Source organism: Histomonas meleagridis (genome assembly GCF_020186115.1).
Source record: "Histomonas meleagridis strain 2922-C6/04-10x chromosome Unknown contig_6, whole genome shotgun sequence".
In the NCBI taxonomy this organism is placed as follows: Eukaryota; Parabasalia; order Tritrichomonadida; family Dientamoebidae; genus Histomonas; species Histomonas meleagridis.
The window spans coordinates 966,052-986,229 of record NW_027150902.1 but is presented as its reverse complement, the minus strand read 5'-3'; the positions used below and the strand labels follow the sequence as shown (position 1 = coordinate 986,229).

General features: G+C 28.9%; 4 protein-coding genes across 4 annotated transcripts; all 4 read left to right on the top strand.

The window, feature by feature from the left end:
* Positions 1-5,781: 5,781 nt before the first annotated feature.
* Positions 5,782-6,327, top strand: GO595_008139 (Rho GTPase; the record flags this gene model as incomplete). Its single annotated transcript, XM_067921681.1, has 1 exon — positions 5,782-6,327. The coding sequence occupies one exon, from the start codon at positions 5,782-5,784 to the stop codon at positions 6,325-6,327; it is 546 nt and encodes a 181-aa protein (XP_067771973.1).
* Positions 6,328-11,293: 4,966 nt separating this feature from the next.
* On the top strand, positions 11,294-13,207 carry GO595_008138 (F5/8 type C domain containing protein; the record flags this gene model as incomplete). Its single annotated transcript, XM_067921679.1, has 1 exon — positions 11,294-13,207. One exon carries the CDS (start codon positions 11,294-11,296, stop codon positions 13,205-13,207), a length of 1,914 nt encoding a protein of 637 aa, XP_067771972.1.
* Positions 13,208-14,445: 1,238 nt separating this feature from the next.
* On the top strand, positions 14,446-15,039 carry GO595_008137 (EF hand family protein; the record flags this gene model as incomplete). The annotated part of the gene is made up of 1 exon (XM_067921678.1): positions 14,446-15,039. The coding sequence occupies one exon, from the start codon at positions 14,446-14,448 to the stop codon at positions 15,037-15,039; it is 594 nt and encodes a 197-aa protein (XP_067771971.1).
* Positions 15,040-15,533: 494 nt separating this feature from the next.
* On the top strand, positions 15,534-16,628 carry GO595_008136 (LIM domain containing protein; the record flags this gene model as incomplete). Its single annotated transcript, XM_067921677.1, has 1 exon — positions 15,534-16,628. One exon carries the CDS (start codon positions 15,534-15,536, stop codon positions 16,626-16,628), a length of 1,095 nt encoding a protein of 364 aa, XP_067771970.1.
* Between the last annotated feature and the right edge of the window lie 3,550 nt (positions 16,629-20,178).

Sequence of the window (20,178 nt, the reverse complement as noted above, 5' to 3'; positions counted from 1 at the left end):
ACTTTATCTTTAATACTTTCATCAATTTTATAATTTGAATTTACTGTTCCATTAAAATTAATAATAATTTGAATATTATTTGGTAAACTTAATGAATAATTTTCACCATTTAATATATTAATTAAAGTATTATTACATATTACAAGAAACTCAATTTTAAGATTTTCAACCAAATTAATTTTCTTTGTTTGATCATTAGAATTAATAAAATCTATGGAATTATTATAAATTTTAATAGTTTTAATTGAAATTTCAGAATTATTCATTTTAATTGATTGAGTAATTTGCATATTTGAATCAAATGATTCATAGTCAGTAATTAAATTTTTGATTGATAAAATAAAATTATTATTATCTTCAAAAGTAATATTTTTAAGTTCTAAATATTCGAATGGAATTATGTTGCTTGAAACTTGACTTGTTTCAGCAAATTTAATTCTTAAATTATTGATTGATAAATAATAATTAGAAGTACTAGCAGAAGAAACACAATTCATAAAAGTAACCAAATGTTTTGAATTAGTATTATTATTTTTAAGTAATTCAAAGGTTGGTTTTTCTATAATTAAAAGTGTTGAAGGTATTTCGATATCTTTATCGATATAAATTACTCTATCATGACAATAATAAAAAATTCCATATAACACAGAAATTGTTGAATATGTATTTTGTAATTTACATATTTCTTTATTACTACATTCATTGTTGTTACAGAAACATAATGGATCATTTTCATTAGGCTTATTTAATACAGCTGCAAAAAATGTTGTATTGTAGGGGAAATTATTTGATATAAAGAAGTAATTTTCTTGTGATGCATTAATTGTTATTGGCATATTTTCATTTGTAAATAATTTATCTGATGTTATACATTTATAAGCATTTTGTGATAATGCTGGAATATAATCTCCAGGTTGTTCCATTTCCCATAGAAATGAATATTGGTTTCGAATATCATATGCAAAAAATACCATTAATAATTCATCATAATTAGAATATTTTGAAACTTTAAAGAATTTTAATGTATTCGGCTGCATAATAAATTCTGAATTTTCTGGTAAAATTGTTGATGAACTTGTTATATATGAAGGAAATTCTTGAAATTCAATATTACATAATTGTCCTGTAAATCCATTTTTACATATTAATTTTCCTTTATTACATCCATTCGAATTTTTTTGTTGATATACATTTATTCGTGTTTTGCATTTCAATAAATTTCGGATTTGAATTTATATCATTTTGTTCAAATGGTCCAATTGTTGTTATAATATATGAAATATTTTCAGTGATTTCAATATTTGATATGACATGAATTTCATATTCACCAATTTTTAATTCTGTCGTTGGAATTATAATCTTTTCATTTAATGTATAATGTTCTGTATCATTAATACGATTATTTCCAATATATATTTTTTTAGTTGGTGAAATAACTATTAAATCTAAATCGAAATAAATTGGTATTATTGATTCGATACTTAAAGGTTTATCATGTGAACATAAAACAATTTTAAGAGATGTTGTATTCTTAGTAATTTTAATTTGACCTTTATGATGCATTTGGCCTGTTGACATTTTAATAATATTCGAAAATCTTAAACCAAAATTATCATCTTCAAATGGTAATACAGTTGATATATCTATTAATCCATGACCCACAAAATTATCTGGAGTATAACTTCCATCAGATTTAGAAGCAGAAGTAATCAAAAGTGATTTTAATAATAATGAATTAATATTAACTTTCTCATTTAAATATTTACAATCATCAAAATATTGTGAAATTAATGCAGCAGCACCTGCAGCGTTTGGTGTTGCCATTGATGTTCCATCTGCAATAAATAAATTATTTAAATAATCATCTTTTGAACCATGATTAGGATCAATTATTTGTTTAGATTTAGAACTCGTTACGAATGAACCTGGTGCCATAACATCAGGTTTAATTACACCAAAATGTGTTGGACCTATTGAAGAATAAAATGATTTAGAAATTTGTGAATTTTGTTTTCCTATAAGTGAATCATAAGTATAATTTATTGTAATATATTTCCCGACATCTGATTTAAGCACTGTTGGATTATTTGTTATAAATATTCGAGAAGGATAAATTTTAGAAAAATATGAACTAAAGTTTTTATATTCTTCAGCTTTTATATCCAAAATAATTACATAAATAGAATAATTTTTTAATTGACTAACAATAATTGGATATACATTTGTAAATTCATTTTTTATTTTGTTTAAATCATCAATATTAAAATATAAAATTTTTAAACTTTTTTTAGGTAAACTAAAATCAGAATAATTTGATAAATAATATTTCATATTAATTATTTTAAAATCATTTCCTGAATAAGGTTGTTGATATGGTATAATAACTTCTATTTCTTTTCCTTCTTCATTTATGACCAAGAATTTAAAGTTTTGATAATCAAAAACTTTGGAAGCTGCACCAATAGTTAAAACATTTTTTGCAACTCCTGGAGAACGAATTGTATAAACTCCATCTTTTCCTTCATTGCCTGCAGCAAAAACTATTAAACAACTTTCATTAATTAGTGAATCATAAACTATTGTATCAAGTAAATACTGTGTAAATAAATTATAATCTCTATAACCCCATGAATTAGAAAAAACATGAGCTTTAACTACATGAATTATTTCAATTAATTTGCTTATGTTTGATAAAAGTTTATTGTAATTTATATCAAATGAACCTAAATATACAAGTTTAGAATCAGGAGCTACACCATTATATGAATTAATTTTATCATTTTCATTTAATGATTTTCCTGCTATAGTCCCTGATACATGTGTACCATGAGAATGATTTGACATATATTTTTTATATAATAATTCCTCAGTCTCAAAAAAATTATAATAATATGAAATCTTTCGATGATTTGTTATAAATTTATTAAAAATCATATTGACTGAAGGATCGTAAAAATGTGAATGATAATAATCAATTGATTCATCAAGTAATGCAACTGATTGGTTTTTACCTGTAAGTCCTTTGGACTCAAGATATCGAGGTGCAATAATATTACCATGTGTATCTGTAATTAGATCAGCAGTATTCTTTTGTGTGAACCCTGATGCAATATTATTGGCTGATGTTGGTGGTTCATATGAACTGATAAATTCAACTTCAGGTAATGAACTAAAATGTTTGGATGATTTGATGGGATCTTTGGTTTTAATAATGAGATGATCTTCTGAATAAGATATTATTGTATAAAATGATTTATTCTTTGGTGAAATTTGATTAAATTCTCCTTTAACATATAATTGTTTAGAATTACTAATCTTAGTTATATTAATTAATTTGCTATTTGGATCAATAGGTGTAAGGAGAGCTTCATTTTTTTGTAAAAACGAAATTTGTTTTGGTGTCAAATAAAGCTTATAAACATTTTTATACACAACACCCTTTTGTAAGTCAATTCCATGATCTTTTAGCTGATGAATATTTGGTGAATTCTGAAAATACACATAAGTCCATTGATTATTTGATGAAAGTACCGCCTTTTTATTTGGATCAAATGTTATATTTCCTCCTAAAGAGGTTGTAAAAATATGTGCATTGCTTGCTGTACATTTTGCTATGATAATTATAAACATGCTTATTGTGAATTAATTAATTTTATTTGAACGGTTGGTGTATTTGTATCGATTTTACGCTCAAATTTTGATTTAAACCTTTTATGGCTATACTTTCAGACAGATTTATTGGAGACATAGCCAACCTTCAACTTTCGAATAATGATGAACGTATCAGTATTTTTTTTTAACACAAAAAGATGAATCATACAATTTTGACAAGAATAAATATTCAAAATTTTGAATAACTGACACAAATTCAGAATTGGCAAAATTAAATTTAATTTTTTACCCAATTACCGATAAGGGATAACAATCGAATATTTTTGACTAGTTTATAATTTTTTGTTACAAAGAAAAGAAGAAAACTCACAACGCATAAAATAAAGATCCATTAATAGTCATCAAAATATTGTGAAATTAATGCTGCAGCACCTGTAGCGTTTGGTGTTGCCATTGATGTTCCATCTGCAATAAATAAATTATTTAAATAATCATCTTTTGAACCATGATTAGGATCAATTATTTGTTTAGATTTAGAACTCGTTACGAATGAACCTGGTGCCATAACATCAGGTTTAATTACACCAAAATGTGTTGGACCTATTGAAGAATAAAATGATTTAGAAATTTGTGAATTTTGTTTTCCTATAAGTGAATCATAAGTATAATTTATTGTAATATATTTCCCGACATCTGATTTAAGCACTGTTGGATTATTTGTTATAAATATTCGAGAAGGATAAATTTTAGAAAAATATGAACTATAGTCATTAAATTCTTCACATTTTATATCAAAAACAAATCTAGAAATATCATAATTTTGTATTTGAGCTAATACTTCAGAAAAATCACTTTTAATTTTATTTAAATCATTAATATCAAAATATAAAAATTTCTTACTCATCTTTGGCATACTAAAGTCAGAACAATTTGATAAATAAAATTTCATATTGACTATATTAAATTCATCAGCAGAATAAGGCTGTGGATCTTGTCTAAATACTTTTACTCGTTTTCCTTCTTCATTTGTAATAATGATTTTAAAATTTTGATAATCGAAAACTTTGGATGCTGCGCCAACAGTTAAAACATTTTTTGAATTACCGGGTGAACGAATTGTATAAAATCCATTTTTTCCTTCATTACCTGCACAAAAAAGTATCAAACAGCTTTCACCAACATTATCTTCATATATAATTTTATCAAATAAATATTGAAATTCTCGTATATCCAATGATGAAAAAGAACCCCATGAATTAGTAAAGATATGAACATTACCTGCTTGAATTATTTCAACTAATTTGCTTGTGTTTGCCATAAGTGCGTTAAAATTTTCATCAAATAAACCTAAATACATAAGTTTAGAGTCAGGAGCTACACCATTATATGAATTAATTTTATCATTTTCATTTAATGATTTTTTGATCTCAAATTTTGTGTGGGTAGTCATTGATTTGAATAGCTATTGCTTGCCAGACGGTTATGCCAAAAAAGTGAGTTCAGTCAATGTGAAGTAACTTAACGTCTTTGAATTATCCCGGGTCAATCCGAAAACAAAAATGCATAGGTCTAACCCCAACCGAAGCCCTGTGACCAGCTTACCTCATGTTTTTAATAATTTCTTTTGTTTCTGAAAATTATAATTTTACATGCTTTTTTTATCAATAATTATTTTTAAAAAAAATTACATATATGCTGATCAAAGTATATCAAACTAGAATGATCATATTTTCTGTAAAATAAACACACTAACTAATTTTCTAACCGAATATTTTTCTATTATACTCTTATCTTTTTTATAATTTTATATCTATATCGCAATTAGAACATAAATAAAATGAAGAAGATAAGATCGGATTCTCTTAATGAGGTTTTAAACATTTATAAATTACCTAATTTTTAAAATTCAATTTATATTCTACCTAATAAATGTAACTTTTACATTTTTTATTTATTTTACACATCATAAGATAAGTAAACAAACAATTTCATTCAAATTCTTTAGTTTTTCCATACAGTTTTCTTGTGTTAAAAAATAAAACAAATTCAATTTTCTTTCTTTGCTTTTTTCGGTTATTTAAATTGAAATACTCTAGGAAAAAGGTCCTTATGAATATCCCAAAGGACATAATCAACTTTTTGATATCAGTGAGTATTTTTCAAGAAATAATGTCGAAAAGTCTAAAACTTGTTGTTGTAGGAGATGGAGCTGTTGGAAAAACATGTTTACTTGTTGTATATGCAAGAGGAACATTTCCTACCGAATATGTACCTACTGTATTTGAAAATTATAAAGCAAAAGTTAAAGTTAATGGCTCTGAATATACAATTCTTCTCTGGGATACTGCTGGCCAGGAAGAACTTGAAAATATAAGAACACTTTCTTATGCAAATACGGATATTTTTTTACTCTGTTTTTCGATTATTGATAGAGCTTCATTTGATAATATTCGAAACAAATGGTTTGAAGAAGTTAAAATTCATACAAGGAAACCAGTTTTCTTACTAGTTGGTACTAAATCTGACTTACGAAAGTCAAAGCCTAATGATCAATGTGTATCAAAAGAAGAAGCTTTGTTGATGGCAAAACAAATTCAAGCATTTGATTATCTTGAATGTTCAGCTCTTTTAAATGAAGGGGTTAAAGAAGTTTTTGATAATGCTATTGTTAAAGCAATTTTTCCAGATAAAGAAGTTTGCTGTACCATTTTCTAAAAGCAATAGAATATAAAACTTCTAGTTATACTCTATCTACAAATAAAAAATCTCAGTCTCATTGGAATTTTTACCAGAAACTCATGACTTTTTTAATACTTTACATAACAGAATGAGCTTTCTCCAGCTGGATTTCTGATAAAAAATTGTATTTGAAAAAAGCGGTTATAAAGAAAAACATTTCTGACAATTTTTTTTAAATTTTCACAAAAAATGAATTTTTTCCATTTAAAGATCAAATCTCAAATATATCCACAATGCACGGAATAATAGATGAGAAGGACATTATTTTTTAATGTTTAGATGAATCTAAAAGCTCGGTTGTTAATAGTTTTTATCATGTGCTTCGACAAGACGATCATGGCAGTTCAAACTACAATATTTTGAATGGTGCTAAAATCTGTTTTTCAATACCCCGAGAAAACGGTTTTTTGTTGAGGTTCATTGGATTTTGGCTACCCAACCTAAAGTAAATTTAGCGTACAATCCCTCCATTAATAGTAGCCATTACAATCAAGGGCATTATCCAGCTTCCCATAATAAGCGTGTTGATAAGAATTTTTCTGGACATAAATCCAAAACGATAAAAATTCAAAATCCCAAAAAAAATTCGTCTAATAAGAAATACATGTCTTTGCCCTCTTTTCAAGATAGAGAAATCCAAAAACAAAGAAAAAGTTTAGAATTTAAAATAAAATTATCTTCCCAACTCATTAATTCCTATGAGTTTCTTTGCAAAGAAATCTCTGCTGATAGTGATAGCGATAATGAAAAGTCTAATCCAGAACTCCCTAAGCTTCAAACACAATCAGAAAAATACATATTTACAGTACCTAAAAAAGTAACAGCAGACCCTCTTACGAGTAGCGCAAGCATTCTTCCTCCTATTTCAATCACACGCATCAAAAAACTCCCAAACGAAGATTCTTCTCTATATATATCTCGAGCTAATCAAAGCACGACACAACAAATCAAATCTCTTATTGAAAAATGTTTCGGCACAACTGATCTTCAAGCCATTCAATCCATTTATAACGAGCAACAATCTATCCATCATTCTCTTACTAAGGAATCGGAATCGGCCAAATATGAATTGAAAAATCTTCTTGAGCGAAAACAAATCGTACAAAACGAAATTAAAGAAACAGATTTATCACATCATAATAACCTTCGCTTATTAACACATTCCCAACATCTTCTTCAAGAACTATTAACCACCAAAGAATCCATACAAAATGAAATATATGAAATCCATCGATTAAATAAAACAATCAATGAACGTCTTAATAACATATTTGAAATGCTACAAATCAACACAAATAATCTTACGCAAGAAGAAAAGATCAACATCGCAATTGAGTATATCGAAAACACAGCAAATTCTCCAATCAAATTGAAGCAACAAATGTCTAAGAAAGTGAGTTTTTTATTTTCATCTCGAAATTCATTTTTTAATATCTCCGATGCGAACTCATTAACATCAGATATTACTTCTGTTCCCGGTGTCCCATTATTGTCGATGCATTCTATAAGTCATGGCTCTGATTTTGTTCCATGTTCACGAAGTTCACGAAGAGTATTTTCATCATTTAGTTCGATGTCAACATTTAGTTTGAATAGTAATCGTTCTACAGAAGAAGACATGCCAATAGTTGGGAAACTATTAGGCAATTTATTCATTGAAAGATATTCCAATCATTTTATTAAGTATAACAAAGAAGTAAAAATATTTGATAAGAAGATAACACCAAAAGAAATGGAAATTAATGGCGTAAAAGATGATACGAAAGAAATAATGTATACAATTGTCGATAATTATCAAAAGAATCAAAACAATTTACATTTGTTACAATTGGAATATTTCGAAATTAAGAAAACAAATTCATCCGAAGAATTTTTAGAGTTTATATCGAAACGAAATCATTTATTCCAATTATTATTAAGTGATAACTTTAATTATAATATATTCCATCATATGATATTATCATTGTTCAATGAAAATGAGACATCAGCTTGTTGGATACTTAGAGATTTCTTATTGTTACAAAGCCAAAATTACAAAACTGAAATTCCGATTTTTTTTGGCGAAGTACAAAATTTTTTTATGAATAGAATAGGAACTATTACATCATCAATAGAATTAAAAAATACTATACCATTCATTGCATGGTGTGGGTTATTTGAAACGTTTTTGGATTTGGTTAATGACTCAGAACAATTACATAATTCGATTTCACAAATTTTTCCCGCAAATTTTTCGACGGTTATAAACGTTTTGAATTCAAATTTCACTTCACAAATTTCGAGGTTCGGTTTTGTTTCTATTTTAAAAATCGGATTTTATTTTCCAAGTTTATTTAAGGATTGGTTTTTGTTTAATAATATTTCATCAATAATTATTCGATATGTTCGACAAAACATATGTTTTCCGACATGTGTTAAATCAGGAATAAATTTTTTTACTGTTTCTTATCATTTCTTGGAAGAAGATATGATGATGTTTTATACTTCTTTTATATTCCATAATTTAATCATAACAATTTCACGATTAGAAATCCCAATAAATATTTTGGAGTCGTTGCTATCGTCGATAATTTCAATTGTAGCTAATCGTCACAACTATACAACGACGCAACTTTTGAATTTGAATTTTTTACAATTCCTATCGTTCAACATTGAACTTGAATATTTGATAACAAAAACCGCTCCAAAAAACAAGTCACAAACCGCCAACGATAGCTCAACGAAACCTTATATACCATTATTAGATTTAAACATACAAAACAATGAAACAAAAGAAAATGAACTTGATTATGAAAAAGAAAAATCAAAATATCCAATTTATATAACGAAAACAATTCATATTAAATTTATTCAATTACTTTTTGCTACATTAATTAGTCATAGCTTTCATCGATTGGATCATTTCTTTTGTGACGAATTCCCATATGCAAATCGGAAACTAAATATATTATATACATTAATGAAACATATGGAAAATGAAAACAATCAATACATAGTTAATGATTTATTAAATGATTTTACAATGAACAAAAACAATAAACAAAATGTTATCAATAATTCAATAAATCAAATAGAAGTAATATCAAATAACGAAGAAGAGGATGAGTTCCCCGAACTATTTACTTCTGTTTCTTTGGACCATAAACAGTTGGAGCGTTATCTTTCAATTCCCAATTTCATACCAAATATCAAAATGGAAGAATTCAATATAAAGAATAATAACAAGTTAAACGACTCAAATTTGTTCCAGGATTATTCAAGGCTTTTAAAGTTGACAGTTCCGAAACTTTTCGATCCCAATAAATATTCAAATGGAACATTCATAGGTTCTGGTGCTTTTGGCGCTGTAATGAACGTGACTTTGAATGGTGACTCACTCGCAGTCAAAGTTTTGGATAAATCGAAAAACGAATTTGATAATCCTCATTTGATCGAAGTATATACTGAAGTCTCGGTCTTGGAAATCTGTAAAGGAGATAGAAGGGTTACGCAGTTGTATGACTATGGTTGTACTGATACAAGTTATTATGTTGTTATGGAATATTACCCATTAACTTTAAAATCTTGGAGAAAGTCTTTGGATAGTAACAACTTGCCAATTAATACCATTTTGAGGGTTTATAGAGAGTTTTTATATACAGCTACTGTTTTAATTGATTACCAAATTAATCACTTCGATTTAAAATGTGATAATATAATGTTGGACAATAACGGAACCCCGGCCATTGCTGACTTCGGTGAATCAGTCCAATATAATAACGAAGAAAATAGTTTTATTACTTTAAATAGAGGAACAGAATGGATAAAACCACCGGAAATGCTCTCAATTGCATTGAATTCATCAGCGGCAAATCCAAATTTCGATCGAACAAGAAAAATTGGCGTTGGACCTGAAGGTGACGTTTGGTCTATAGGATGTTTATTTTATGAACTGCTGACTGATGAGTTTTTGTTTATAGATACAGATTGGTGTAGGTTTTATTTAAGGATATCTGACGAAAAAGAAGAATTGTTAACAAAACAGAATTTGGAGGCTTTACCAAATGACCAAAGGTTTGCTTCTTTTTTAAGATTCGTGTTACAAAGAGATTATAGAAGAAGACCGAATTTGAATCAAGTGATTGCAAAATTTGATGAAATGTTTCCTGACGTTCAAAAGGAAGATCTCCCAAAAATCAATTCATAACTTGTTAATATGTAATTAATAAAAATCCATGTCTTATACATCTTCGATGTCTTTATGCGTTTTTACTTTTTTGTGGAATATAAATAATATTTTGTACTTTCTTACAGTAAAAAATTATAATGACTAAAATATGTGATTTTAAAAAACTAGAGTGAATAACATTCAAAAATTTATTATGATCTAATAAAATATAAAATTTATTTAGGATACGCCTTTTTCTTAAAATTTTATTCGTTTTTGTATAAATTTCTTTTTTAAATTTTCATGAGTTATGAAGAAAGTCAGTATAAGCTAAAAAAAAAAAAAAATAGGAAAGAATGTCATAATATTTTTTCACAATATTCCAGGAAATTGTGAGAAAAAAAGAGTCAATTTTAATTTACAAGAGAAAAAATGTGCGAAAATGCTGTTTTTCTCAGAAATGTAATTGTAGGCTGTACAGAAACTGACATATGGAATTTATTTAATGTGTTTGGAATTGTTAAAAGAATCAAGATCTTTAGTCAAAAATTTCAAAATTATGAATATCCAATTGGATATGCAATGGTTCAATTCGAAGATAAAGAAGGAAAAGAAAAGTGTTTACATGCAGGAAATCATATATCATTTAAAAACAGTCTTTTTCATATTCACGATTCCAAACCCTCCACAAGATTAAAATTCAGCATTTTTGTCTTTTTTTCCAACGAAAGCACAACACGTGATTATCTTCTTGAATGTTTTTCTGATATCAAACCTATAGATGTTGCAATCAAAATGAAAGTAAGCACAGAACATTTAGGCTTTGCCATCATTGATTTTCCTACAACCGAAGCACAAGAGTTAGCTCTTTCTTACAGCGACGAATTACCATTCAAAGTTGTTAAACCAAATGATAATTTATTAGATCTCCGTACAGAAGATTATCTTCCATGTAGTATTGACTTTCAACCACCACCTTCCAATGCTTTATATGAAACTGATCTTTATGAAACCTTTTTAAATCTCGAATTAATTCATTGTGAAACACCATATAAAGTGAATAACTTCCTTGCCAGCATTTATTCCAGTAAGATCCAGCAACTTCAACTTTCTAATCCTCTTCTTAGTCGAGTTGAAATCAAAATTGATATTCAAGGACCTTTTGATTTGATTGCCAGTGCACTTCTTGGGCAAAAAATTGAAATCGATAGTGAAAACGCGCATTTTCTCTTTTTAATGGCTTCATACTTAGGGATGGATGAGTTAGTATATGCTTGTTCAATTCCTTTATCATTACAACTTGATGACGATTCTTCACTTTCACTTTATAATGAGCTTTCTAAGTATGGGATTGAATTATCTGAAGGCCCACATATAAACTATTTAGCACAAAATATTGATAATATGATATTTAATGAATCCTTCACATCCTTACCAATACAGCTCATAGCATCTGTACTCCATTGCCCCACCCTTCATACCGAGGACATCAATCAACTCAACGAATGGCTTTACGAGTTCGTTTACAACGACATTTTGAATAGAGACCGTTTACTCCAATTTATTGATTTTGAATGCGCGCCGAAGAAAAGCGCATACACTGTTGTACGTGATGAACGTGTCAATACGAACTTAGTCCGTCATCCAATCTTAAAATTAATGGCCAAAGGAACAGACGTTTCGAAAGGCGAGTATGAAATTATTCAATGCCATTATACAAAAGAAAATCCGAACTTTGGAATTTTTGCACACTTATGCGCACATTGTAGTGGCAATCCACAAGACTTTAATTTCATCAATGTAACATCGAATACTATTGTTCAAAATATCTTAAATCCTGATTTTAATAATTATTGGGCATCACCAGATATACCAAACTCATGGCTCTGCATAGACTTTAAGGAGTTTGAGATCATTCCTACCGGCTACGTCATTAAGACATTGGTCTCTGATGTGAAATTACCATTCTTAACATCTTGGAGATTAGAAGGTTCACTTGATGGCCACAGCTTTGAAACTCTCGATGAAAAGCGCAACGCCACTGCAAGTTCTGAGAAACGTGAATTGCCTCCAACACCTATTAACCCGAGTAAGAATCGATATCGATTCATCCGCATCACACATATCGACAAAAATGGATATGGAAACTTCTGTATGTACATTCGTGGGATAGAATTTTTCGGTCGTATCATTAAATTTAATGAAGATATCGAATATACTAAACAAGGGAACGAATGGAATGGAATTATTGCAAGGATTACTCGTTTGGTACAAGGTAATCCTGTTGAAAAAGGTAAAATGGAAATTACGACCTCTTCAGATCCTAAGTATCTAGTAGAAAGTAATTGGGAAGGATGTTGGAGATCTCCAAAAGTACCGAATTCGTATGTTAAAATCGATATGATGGCGATGAAAGTGAAGTTTGATAGATATGCATTGAAGACTCATTATGGAAGAGCATTTATTAAGTCATGGAAAGTGGAAGTATCGAATGATGACAGAAGATATATCACAGTGGCAGACGTCAAAAATAGTGATAAGTATACTGAGCCCCTGCAAACGTTGGTGTGGGATGTTGATAAGCAAAAGATGACAGAACCGTTTAGATTTGTCAAGATTACAATGACAGATTCCTCTCAAAATAAGAACGATTACATATTTTGGCTGTCGCATATCGAATTGTATGGCGACTTATATAGACCTCTTTAAAATTCGAATTTTTATTAAAAATTAAATAGGACATGTTTTTTTTAAAGGAAAATAACAATTTACTTGCACAACAAATAGTCGTATAAAGAACAAAATCGACATTCTGATGATGAATGTCACCCTATCCATTATCAAAGAAGTCATTTGGTTGAATGCTGCGTCACATCATTCATGTATCTATCGATAAAAAGTTTATTTGTTGCGTTCAATATGAAAATGGTGCTAATATTAGCTAATATTCAGTCAACCAGTGATTGTTTTGAAGATCAAAGTGTACGCTTGCTTCCAAGGAAAAGTTTGGAATTCGGTGGTGGCTCTAGACACATGTGAACAATTATACCGAGTTCTATATTTTAAAAGAAAACAAGTAATTGATAACTCATAATAATCCCCAAATGACAGGTAAAAAAAAATAATTCGAATTCTGATTTGACATTGTGAAGTGTTTTTCGGGCGGCCGTTTATTATTAACGTACAATCTTTCACGAATAAAGCGAATTAAAACGAACGTTGTGAGGTATGAAAGAACTAGAGTGTACTAACTGCTTTGCAAAACAAACGTAATATAATCAATTTGTTTTTATAGAATTAGATTTTTTCTGATCGAAATATATGTATTCGAATACATGTTAAAACAATTTGAGAACCTGTGTACAAAAATTATTACAGGTCATAAAAATATCAAATAATATTGTATAACGAATCGAAAGAATCAAATAACATTAAAATTAATATTGGTGTTAATAACAAGTTTCAAAAGGGTTCAGGTTGTTTAACATATATGTGATATTCTTGCTGTACCTTTTTCTATTATCGTAATAGTCATTTCTGAAACTTTGTTAATTTGTTACAGCTATTAACTTACGAGGATCTGCATAATTTCCCCTCTATAACCGCTATGAAATTTGAATAATGTGTTTAGTAAACCTCACATTATGCAGCAGTTCTTTTAATATAAAACGTTGTAAAATCCATGATGTAAAGTATTCAAAAAACATCGAACGTTTATTTAACCTGTCAAGTTTTTTCAAAAAGTTCTTGTAGTAAAGAAATAGCGGGTGTAAGTTTCAAATAGCGGTTATATCGTTAAAAGAGTGTTGTTTTAGACTGAAATTCAAATTTTCTCACAAAAACCAAGGTTTCAATCATTCAAAATTGGTAGAAAAAAATGACAGAAAGACCATTTAAGTGACGGTGGCGAAAATTGAAAACGTAAAATCTTATTAACCTCATTTCTTATGGGGAACAAAGGAAGCAAGGTAAAAATCAAAAGGACAAAACTTACCAAGAAATTAATCAACAAGCTTGTTGCAGAAACACATTTCACTGAAGATGAAATAAAGGTTTTATTTAAGAGATATGAAGAACTCAGTAAATTGGACCATGACGATGGAGTCATTGATATGGAAGAGTTTAAGCAAGCACTAGGCCTCAAAAGTGTTGGGTTTGCTCAAAGAATTTTTGCTGCTTTCGATAACGACAATAGTTCAACTATTGACTTTGAAGAATACGCAAGAGGCCTCTCTGCTATTTGCCCAAGAGCTAGTGTTTCTGAAAAGGCCAAATTCTGCTTTGGACTCTTTGATATTGATGGAAATGGAACAATCGAAAGAGAAGAACTTAAAATCGTATTATCTCTCAGTCTAAGGGAAAATGGGTCCGTGAAATTTACATCAGATCAGCTCAATCAAGCAATTGAAACAACATATCGTCAAATTGATCAAGATGGAAATGGAGTTATTTCCTTTGAAGAATTCCAAAATGCAGCGCAAGCAAATCCACAAATCTTAGATTGCGTTAATGTTGATGTTCAATGGCTCCTTTCAAACTAATTTCATCCACCATCAAACTCTCATGAATAAACTTTATTTTCTTATTTTATGCATTATGTTACACTCGTTTGTATTTTAAATGCAAAATTTGAGATCTGCAAAGGAAAAACGTTAGCCACAATCGCAAAAACGTTTTTGATGGGTTCAATTTTTGAATGAAAACACGATGATTTTTAATTCATTCGACTCTATCGTTTTTATTCCCCAACGCTGATTTCAAATATCACATTTAAAAAGAATTTAAAAGGAATAAAAGACCGAAGTTTTCTGCAATTTGCAACTCATTTACAGAGAAGTACTATTTTTTCCAAAGAAAATTCTAAAAGAAAAAGATGGAAACTCCAGCGTGACCATCAAACCTCATTTGACAGAGAATTATTTGTTCAAAAAGTTCTATCGTTTTTCTGAATTTTGCTTCATTTTGGTTATTGCGTTTCAAAAAGCTTCCTACGAACTTTTTCACAAATAACCGTAAATTTATCATTTCGTTCATTATGTCCGACGGGAAACTCTTTCCTTTAGCTCATATTGTAGCTGTTGAACCATACGACCCACCTAATCGGCTATGGCATGTGCCTAATGTTCATGCAGGTTACTGCCCTGGCTGCGAAACAAAGATTGAAAAAGATGTTTTAACATATGCAGGACATGACTGGCATCCAGAATGTTTCAAGTGCAGTCTTTGCAATCAACCATTCCAAACTGATAGCTGTGTACAAAAAGATGATTTAATTCTTCATCCAAAGTGTTTTAAGCAATGTTTCTCTGAACGTTGTGCCAAATGCACACGCCTTATTAACCCTAAGAAAGTTGTTCAAGCCATGGGTAAGAACTTCCATGCAAAATGTTTCACATGCATGAGATGCGGTGATCAAAATATACAACAAACCAAATTTAATGCTCTTTATCATTTCCCATATTGTAATCATTGCTTCGAAGAACTTTCTGAATACTTCCCTAAGTGTTTGGTTTGCAAGAAAGTTATTACCCCATCACAAGAACGAAAAGAATTCTTCTTCCAAGGTAAGAAACACTTTGTTCACTTCCCTGACTGCTTCCGATGCATTTATTGCCCAACCAATCTTACGCCAGCTCAATGTTGTGTTTATAATGATCGACTCGTTTGCAAACATTGTTACGAGACAGGTATGTCACGTATATGTGCGTCCTGTAATGAGCCTATTTTCGATCAAGGTAACAAAATGGAAGATATTTGGTGGCATACAATACATTTTCAATGTTCTGTCTGTAGTCAACCATTAAAACCAAACACTTGTGTCTTTAACGCAGGTATTCTCAAGTGTAAATCATGCTCTTCTGAAGATAGAGTTCGATGTCCTGAATGCGGTCGTCCAATTATGGAGAAAGGAAAACGTGCATGTGGCTTCTTATGGCATCCTGAGTGTCTTAAGTGTAAATATTGCATGGAACCATTAGGATTTAAAGGTGCTAAGTTTACAAATATCGGCGGAAAGCCATGTTGCAGAAAATGCTTAAAGAGATTACAAGAAGAAGGTAAGATAGATGAGAAAGGTAACCTTAAGATTAGGCATCGTCATCATCATAAGTCATCAGACTCATCATCTTAATAAACAATGAAAGAGAGCAATTTTTTGTAAATTTTTCAAACATGGAAATTTGATGCGATTAAATTTTTTTGATGAGTTTTAATTTTAGAATTGATTTCTGTCTGATAACAATTCGTTCAAAATGATTCTTTATAAGTTTGAGCAATTGGTACTATAAAATATAATTATGTTGAAATTGATTTTATTTCGGAAACTATTTAAACTGTTTAATACAGTATATATGATTGCATCTCAAAAAGGTTTTCCAGAAATTGTTAAATTGCTTCTTGAACAAAAAGGGATGAATGTTAAAAATTTATTTGTTTCATATAATATTTATTCAAATAATTTGAAATTTTATTCAAAGAAGGCCTTCGCGTCCAGCAACAAGCCCGGCATTCAGCAGGTCGTCGTCCACCAGTCGATGGGAGACTCCCAACGTCACCGTCAACGTGTACCCCGTCATCACTGCCTCCCTCTGCAAGACAAAGGACATCAACTTCTTCAAGCAGACCATCTTCCTCACCAACCCAGAGCGCTCCTTCAAACTGCTTGTATGATTGTATCAACAAATCATCAGAGTCAAATTGAAAATTATTTGTTACTAGCACAAAGTGAGTGTTTGATATATTAAAAAAAATTATTTAGTAAACTACTTTTATTTTAATTTAAAATATTTCATCAAAAAAGAAAATGAATATATTTTTTTTCATAAAGCAATATGAAATTAATTAATTTGCAAATTATTTATCATTTATACCTCATCATTTATAACATAATTATGTTATAACTTAATGTCTGGTACACTTGGTTATTTCCACTTTCGAAAATTCGAATTTTCAAATTTTTATGATTCAACACCCCTCCCCCACACACAATATCATTCAAATTTTGCCAAAATTTAATATCAAAAAGTTTCTGAAATTTCTTTCAAATAAACGTTTTCTGGCTAAAATTTTTGTTCAGTTCATTTCTAGTATGTTGGCTCAGAGAATTGAAGCAATTGTTTATGATGAATTAGAAGAAGATACTATTGAACCAGCAGCTAAGGAAGTAATGAGTTTATTTGATAGAAAAAATCCTACAGCATTTAATTTGTATGTCTGTAGAGTTCTATATACTTCATATGTTTCTCAATCTAAAAGAGCAATAGTGTATATGCTATTTCTAGAGAAACTTGAAAAGATGGAAAAAGGATTTTTTAAAGGAAAATCAATCATCAAATTATTTTCTCTTTTATTGCAAAACCTTAAAACTTATGAAGCATCTTTTCTTATTGAAGCTCTTATTGATAATGGTTTAGTTGATCCAAGAACAATTAAATCAAATCCAACATTATTATTAGCACATACTGAACCAGAAGAAGCCATCGTGAAATTAAAACATACGCCCCGTTATAATTTTAGGGGTTATGGTAGTGCTTATTATGATGGTTGGGGATATATTGTACAACAATTAGAATGCTCTCCATTTATCAATCAATTTGTTTCCAACAAAGAAAATTTGATCAAAGACAACTTCAAACTCCATAAAGAACTTGTTCATGAAGGAGTTAATCCAAATGAATTTGCGCAAATAATTCGAAATGATGATATAGAAAAACTTCAAGAAATATCATCAAAAAATAATTTCGATTTTAATCAAACAATAGAACCATCACTTTATGAAAGGTATTCTTTTATTAATAATGATGAAGTTACATTAATTGATTATGCAGCATTTTTTTCTTCTGTTAAATGTTTTAAATATTTACTTATGAATGGTGCATACATATCTTCAAGTAAATATGCAATTGCAGGCGGAAATCTTGAAATCATTCATATATGTGAACAAAATCATTCATCATTTGAAGATTCATATGACACAGCAATCCAATTCCATCGAAATGATATCTTTCGTTATCTTTATGAAAATAAATTAGAAGAAATTAACGATTTAGGAAAATTGGGAAAAAAATGTATTTATTATAATAACTTTGAAATTTTCTCATTCTTAAAAGAAGAGGGAATGAAAATGAACAATTTATTATATGAAAGCCTTTGTACTTTATCGAAAGTTCTTTTCTTACCCGAACTAATTCTGTTTTGTACTGAGACAATTAATGAATTCCAACAGAATTTTTTCAGTTACACAATTAAATATTTCATTAATGAATTTCAAGATGAGAAAATTCTTCAATTCTTTATTCAAAACATTGAAATATTCGAATTTTTAAATAATTTTTCTTTTCGTTTTACAAATAATGAATATTCTTTTAAAGAACGTTATACTTTTTTAGGTTATGTCATTCAATGTGATAACATAGAACTCGTAAAATATCTTATTGATCAACCAAATATTAATTTATTTTTTGGATATCATTCAAAAAAATCAAATACATTCACGGAACGAACTTGTTTAGCATTGGCAATAGAAAATCATAACATGGAAATTGTAAAATTATTAGTTGGCACAGGAAAATATAAACAATTCAGGGATACAGGCGATGGTTTTTTTGGTAGTGATAATGGAATTGCTGAATATGTTGATATATATTCTAAAAAAATAGATGAAAATTATAGAATCGATTATATCCATTTTTGTGAAGAATGTGAAGCTTTTGAAATAAAGGAATATTTGGAAAAATTCGAAGAAAAGAAAAATAAAATTACTATCGTAAAGGCATTAATTTTATATCTAAATGAAATTTTAGATAAACAAAAAGAAAATGAAAAGAAACTAAAAACAAATCATGAAAATATAAAAATAAAAAATAAAAAAGATGCGGATTTAATTGCGGCTTTAAATAAGAAGAAAAACAAATCACAAAAAAATACACAAAGAAAAAATAATAATAACAAAAATAATAAAATTTCACATACAATTGACGTTATAAATAAATTTAGCACTATTGAATTTGATGTTCCATTTTATTTGAATCAAATTCCTAGTGCTTTAAATAAATTAAATGAAAAACTGAATGAACTAGAACAATAAATAAAAATATTAATTTTTTTTTTTTTAAATTAAATTGCAACGATAGAATAAAATGAATGGGAAATAATCGGAATTGTATTCAAAAAATGAAGTGTTTGTCAAAACTTGAAGTAAAATCATTGATCGTGCAAATAAAACATTCTCGTTGAGAACATTATGACATTTCTCACTCATTAAAAAAATATTTCGTGTTTACGCTTTGATGTGCTTTATGAGTATAATGCTCCATGCGATTCCTTCGATGGGTAACTTCTTCACCAATTTGCTTATTGACTTTTCGATGACAACTCTCTGTGTGTAGCTTGGTTTCTCGTTGTTATCCTCTCCGATTCTTATCAATTCTATTCTTCATGCGCCATTAAGTCCTTCAATGTGATTACTCAATCTGCTTCCCTTCTTCTTTTGCGTAAGCGGTACTACATCCACTAGGTCGCCTTCAATGCTCCGCTTGGCAACTTCTTATTGTTGCATAAAATGATTAAATATTTTGTGGATTTGATTACTTTAGACTTGGTATCAATGCTACCAATGATTTTAACTTTCGATTGGTATAAACCAGATTCAGTATTCACTGGAACAAGTTCTTTACCTTTAT